Genomic DNA, 6,470 nt, shown 5'->3' on the forward strand with positions numbered 1-6,470 from the left:
CTTATGAACAGCAATGATACAGTGTTTCCTTGGTTACCGCTGTAAACAAAGCAGCGCTGCGCTTATGAACAGCAATGATACAGTGTTTCCTTGGTTACCGCTGTAAACAAAGCAGCGCTGCACTTAGGAACTTTAATATGCATTATACAGAGGCAAGAGGAAAATAAAAAATACCATCTAAACTTTTCTAAAGACAGTAAGTTCCCCTCAGACATACATTCATATAAACTACCCCTAACTGAATCGCAATTTGTTTAAAAAACGATTGTTGTCAAAAATTCATGAAAAAACTCATGTGTTGGATCGTTGTGTATAAGTCACAGTTCATTATTACATTCAGAAATAAAGTATTGATAAATAAAACGTTTGCAAAATTACAAACACTATAAACATGTATTTTAGTTTTCATCTCTACACAAAAAAATCCTTTAAATTTAATTGTATTCTGAGTGAAACGGGAATGAAAAATATACAGTAAATTCAAAACAAACAAATTATAATGGCATTAACTATAAACAGCATTTATTATAATGAAACTTTAAAGTGAAATAAATCACTTTTATTGCTTATAAATTGCATTGGAATATAAACACAGTGTGTGAAAAAAATTTCATTCAAATAATAATTATAAAGTTAAAGCAGTCAAAATAAAACACTTGCAAAAGATGAAAGATAAAGATTTTACTATTTTATTTAAATATTCATTTATTATTTAAATATTTTATACCTGCGTGTCATGTGACCATTAACTGACCGTTAACCATGGACATGAAAATGTGCTGTTAAATTATGAAAAATATTAACTTTTATATTAAAATGTCAGGATGACTTAACATATTAATACCTAAAATACTTAAACGTTAATATAAAGGTGTTTGGTTGACAAAAGAATTGGAATCGGCTTTGTGTGAATTTATGTTGCTTTTACAAAATGGTTCTGTCCTTGACAGCATCGGCACCCATTCACTTTCACTGTATGGAAAAATAGTCCTTGTGACAATCTGCGAAAAATCCTCTTTTATGTTCCACAGAAGAACTAAAGCTATTCAGATGATAACATTTTTTATAAACATTTCTGGGTGAACTGTTCCTTTAAGTGAGTAAAAAGTACATCATTTGAGTTGTTTGACGTTTTAATTTTCTCCCTCTTTTGTCTTTCAGTTGTTTGTCTTTTGATCCACGTAACTCTAATCTGATTCTGCAGGTTTCTAACTGAATTTATAAAAGTAGGCAATCTGCAAGCTCTCCGCACGTTCAGGGTCCTCCGCGCTTTGAAAACTATTTCCGTAATCCCAGGTAAGCGCAAGGAGACAGCTCGCAGTGTCGCTCAGTGTCCAGTCCAACAGTTCAGGATTTGACCCGCATCCGGTTCTTCCCGCGCTGTGTCCTCTTTCCCGGCAACTTCCCGACATCCTGCTTCATTCTCCGCTGTGTTGTTTGCCTGTTGTTGGTGTTGTTGTCATTGTCTGTGCTCCGATTCTGGCTTCTTGCAGATATGTTACTGAGTTTGTGGACCTGGGCAATGTCTCAGCGTTACGGACATTCAGGGTTCTGCGAGCACTGAAAACGATCTCAGTCATCCCAGGTGAGAGGCCGCCAAACGCCGAGGCCTGCGGGGCTAATGGATGACCGAAACGCATTTCCGCCACTTCCAAAACACTCTTGGAAACGTGGAAATGCAGAATGTAGGAAATGAGACTTTTGAGTTGGGCAACAAATCGAGTCAAAGAGCCGAACCAGCCGGTTTACCCAGCTAACAGAAAATAGCTTCTAAGAACGTTGTGCTGATTTTCTCATTATGTTTTGAAAACACACTCAAAAAATCATTCTACAACACTGTTCAGTTTATTAAAAAAACAATTGCATGACTTAAAACAGTTGCATTTTGGTTCAACTCAATATTTTCATTTTGAAAGAACATGTTTCAATTAAGTAGAACAAAAATAACATTTGATGCTTGTTCGATTTACTTAACTAAATGAAGTTAACCCAACACAATTCTTTACAGCCACTTAATTTACTTTTTTTTTTTTTACTTGTGTAGCTAGGACGTGGATTTCCCCTTCCTATCATGCTTTGCACAGGGCTGGATATGGAGAGTAAATGTTGAAATAAAACGTTATTTTATGCATTTTTAATCAAGATGATACAATTGGGAGACTTGTTAATGTTTAATGCTGTATTATGTTTGCATTTAGAAGAGTTGTGTTTTGCGGGTTACGGTAAAGTGTAGAGCATGTGCTTGGGTTGAGGACCTGCTAACAGAAGTTAAAGGTGTTTTAATAATAAAAAACAACTATTTCGGGCATACCATGGATGTAACAAAACCTTATGGTTAATGCCTAACAATTGAAACTTTACGGAGTAAAATTCACTTCATAAATGTATCAATTTTATTGAAACTATATTTGATCAAATTGAGTTGGCCCAACTGAATTACATTTCATTGCATGAATTTGTTTTTTATGAGTTGGGGCTACACATATTTATTGGACGGAAATCCTGCTCTCAATTAAATTGAGTTCATCCAATAAATAATTTTTTTCTGAGCGTTCTAAACATCCAGTTTTAAAAGCTAAAGGAAACATTTAGGAAACGTTACAGAAACATTCCATTTGCAAACATTGTAGGAATGTTACATTTGAATGTTCTCTGAACATTCTGAAAGTTGCTACATTTAACAAATGTCCAACTAAACTGTTTCAGGAATGTTCCATGAACAATATATAACTAATGCTTTTGTTCGAACGTTTTGAGAACATCATTAAAGACCAGATCACTTTAAACGAGCATTACTGGTATAGAACGTTTGTTTATAACGTTGAGAAAACCTTGTCACAACGTTCTGAGAACGTTCCCTGTTAGCTGTGGCCAAAACCTCTCTAAAACCATCAAACCAGACCGGCCTGACTTGTGGAAGCCATCTTGGTGTTATTTATTTATTTATTTATTTTTTTCAGCGGGGTTGAATGATATTCAAGTAACTGCCATAGAGTGAAATAGAACTTTACTTCTGGTTCTCGAAGTAAATCTCCATTCATTTTCTCCTCAGGGAAATTTGTCATTTTTAACGATAACTGTTCAAGACAGACCGACTGTGAGCTCTGAGGTCGTTAATAGATGGTATATGCTGTAGCTGAAGCCATCTGTTCGCATTATTTCAACTTATTTTTAAAGTAATAGTGCTTAACAGCGGAATTTGTGGTGAGAAACTACATTACCCATGATGCTGTACAGAAAATTCCACCAATCAGAGAGTTGCACTAAAATAACTCCGCCCTCTCTCTCTCTCTCTCTATTATTAACATATCAGTTATTGTTTTTTTTTTTTATAAATGTAAAGAACATCTTTAAATTAATAGTGTTATATTTCTTAATTGTTTTTATTTTGATTATGTCACTCAGTGCTTCATGGGATTGTAGTCCTTTAATTAAAGCTAAAGTTCACAGTCTTTCTATTTTTGTCCGACACATTTTTTTGCTTCAAATGAACTATTGTAATGTTCTGATTCTCCTCGTAGTTGCTTGGTTTGATTCACGGCTCATAACTCTTTAACAAAGACTTCCCTATGTGAAAAATGAATGGAAAAAATGCTGCTGCTGAAAAACTAGACAGCACTTTTGCACTCGATTACAGCTGTTAACATTAGACGCCGCAGCGGCTTTACGAAGGACCTCCAGGTGCAACCTGTTGTATTGAGGGTCGATCACACACAAGTGAAATGACATCAGGGTGGACAGTTCATGTTTCCTTCAGCTGTCAGCTCGGGGTTCAGTTAACTCACTCCAAAAGTCTCATTGACGTGTTGAAGGCATGAGTAGCTGTAGAGAAACACTAGTTTGCATGCTGAGCCAATGAGCAGACGCTTCTTATGGAATGAGAAGAATATATTTATATTTATACATACATATAAATGCCTCATTCATTCATACATATGAAACAGAACACACACACACACACTCACACTCACACTCACACACACACACACACACACTCACATGCACGAACGCATGCACACACACACACACACACTCACACTCACACACACTCACACTATATACATATGTATTCCAGAAGAAAAGTGCATGTTCTCACTCCATGGAAGCGTCTGTTGTGAACTGTCACATTTTGTGTGCTTCCCGCACTCACAAATGTTTGTAAAGACAGAGCTGATGTCGTGTGCTGTGTTTGTGGTTTCATGTGGTTTGACGCTCTAATGCGACAGATGTGATCCAGGGTTTGGCAACATTCAGAATTTGAGAATCCTGTTAAATTCATGAGTGTTCATTTGATTTGAATTGGCAAAATCACACAGGAAGCTGAATTGGAATTTGATTGGGAAGAAATACTGAATTGCAATGCAAAAAAATCAACAAAGCAAAGAAATAGTCAAAAATTGATTTGTGACTAAATGTAATTATTACATTATTGTGTACTTTAATTTGTAATTTAAAAAAGTAATAAAATGAAATTTTAAAAAAATATATATATATATATATATAAAATTTTGATTTATATATTTTATATTATTTTGATTTATTTGTTTTTAATATCTCATTATATTACTTTTTTCATGCATTTAATTTTTTAATTTTTATGTTATTAAATTTCTTCCTACTTTTTCATCTTAATTAAAGTATGTATCATGTTGAAAAAGTAGGGGTGACATGGAAAATGTATAAACATATACAGTTATTAAATATAATAAAATACATTTTTACTATCATTATTCATTTGTATTGTTAAATGACTAAAAATTATACCTTTTTTCATTTCACCCACACTTTTTCAACTTTAATTTAAATTAATATTACAAATAAAATAAAGTAAAATAAATATAAAAATTAAATTCTTATATATTTGTATAGTTATGCATTATACCACCAATTTATTTATTTATTTATTTATATTTGAATATATTCTGGATTCGCATTTCAAACTGAATCTGAATTTAATAGGCGTTCATAATCCAATTCTGAATGGTGCACAACCCTGATATGATCTGGAAAATTATTTTAAAAATATAGTGCTGTCAAACGATTAATCGCATCCAAAATAAAAGTTTTTGTTTACATAATATATATGTATGTGTACTATGTATATTTATGATGCATGTATAAATACACACACATACAGTACATATTTTGAAAATATTTACATGTATATATTTATATTCATTTAATTTATATTATATATAAATATATTTAATATATAACCATATATATATATATACATGCATGTGTGTGTATTTATTTATATATACATAATAAATGTACACAGTACACACGTATATTATGTAAAAAAAAACTTTTATTTTTGGATGCGATTAATCATGATTAATCGTTTGACAGCACAAAAAAAAAAGTAATAGTTTGAAAAATTAGACTGATTGAAAAAAAAAAAAACTCACTTAATTTGAACTCAGTGTTAGTGTGGTTTTGTGCCGCTGCTGCTCTCAGGCCTGAAGACCATCGTGGGCGCGCTGATCCAGTCGGTGAAGAAGCTGGCAGACGTCATGATCCTGACGGTCTTCTGTCTCAGCGTCTTCGCTCTCATCGGCCTGCAGCTCTTCATGGGGAACCTGCGGCAGAAATGCGTCCGCAGCACCGCGCACTGTCTCAACACCACCTTACCTTCAGACAACAACAGCACTTTCTTCTGCAATAACAGAACCTGGTCCTCGCTGGAGGACTTCATCACTAATGAAGGTCAGTGTGAAGTCTGAATGCTCGGTGGGAAACCGCACACATCTGAACAATAGCTAGTTTCCATCTCATACGTTACAGCAGAAAGTTGATTTTCTGAAGATGATGTGGGTGGCGTGACCTCTGTGATGTGCGCTTGCTGAGTGGGTTTTAGCAGGTTTTAGGTGGTTTCTTACTGGCTTAAGTCACAAGAGTTCGTCTTCAAGTCTCTCTGATATTCTGGAGTCTGAAACTGAGAAACGGACACAATAGTTGTTATACAGTAATAAGAGCTCAGATCATTAGGTGAGAAATGTTGGAGTTAATGCTGAGATCTGTGACTTTGGATCGCAGACTTGGATGTCTTGGCAAATCTGAGCACACTTTGAGACATTGTTGAGATCTGATCTGAAACTCTAGAGAAAGGTCTCAGTACTTTCTAGCAGAAACAACTGGGATATTAAAAGCATATCATTTTTAATTGGTCTTTTCTCTGGTTAGTATAACTCAGTGTTATTGTAGGGTTATTTATATACTATTACACTATTTATTAATATTTTGAGGTATATTACCAGTTTTAATTTCCATTTTAATTTTTAGCTTAGGTTTTAAGAATATAGTATAGTAAAGTTTTTTATTAGTTTATTACTTTTAAATATTAAATAGTTTTCATTTATATTTATTTCAGTTTAGTTTTAGTCATTTTAATACTTCAAATGTACTAGACATGTACGTAGACATATTTATTTCGTATATATATATATATATATATATATATATATATA

The 6,470-nt window shown here is 33.5% G+C and overlaps 1 protein-coding gene across 1 annotated transcript in view; it reads left to right on the forward strand.

The window, feature by feature from the left end:
• The window catches only part of LOC107726352 (sodium channel protein type 4 subunit alpha-like), a 41,593-nt gene that overhangs the window by 27,790 nt on the left and 7,333 nt on the right, over positions 1–6,470 (forward strand). Inside the window, exons 5-6 of the mRNA XM_016535896.1 lie at positions 1,494–1,585; positions 5,461–5,709. Of these exons, the coding sequence (XP_016391382.1) occupies positions 1,494–1,585; positions 5,461–5,709 (341 nt within the window). The remainder of the gene's footprint in view (positions 1–1,493; positions 1,586–5,460; positions 5,710–6,470) is intronic.

The sequence above is a fragment of the Sinocyclocheilus rhinocerous genome, unplaced genomic scaffold (genome assembly GCF_001515625.1).
Source record: "Sinocyclocheilus rhinocerous isolate Xijiao unplaced genomic scaffold, SAMN03320098_v1.1 scaffold2742, whole genome shotgun sequence".
Taxonomy (NCBI): Eukaryota; Metazoa; Chordata; class Actinopteri; order Cypriniformes; family Cyprinidae; genus Sinocyclocheilus; species Sinocyclocheilus rhinocerous.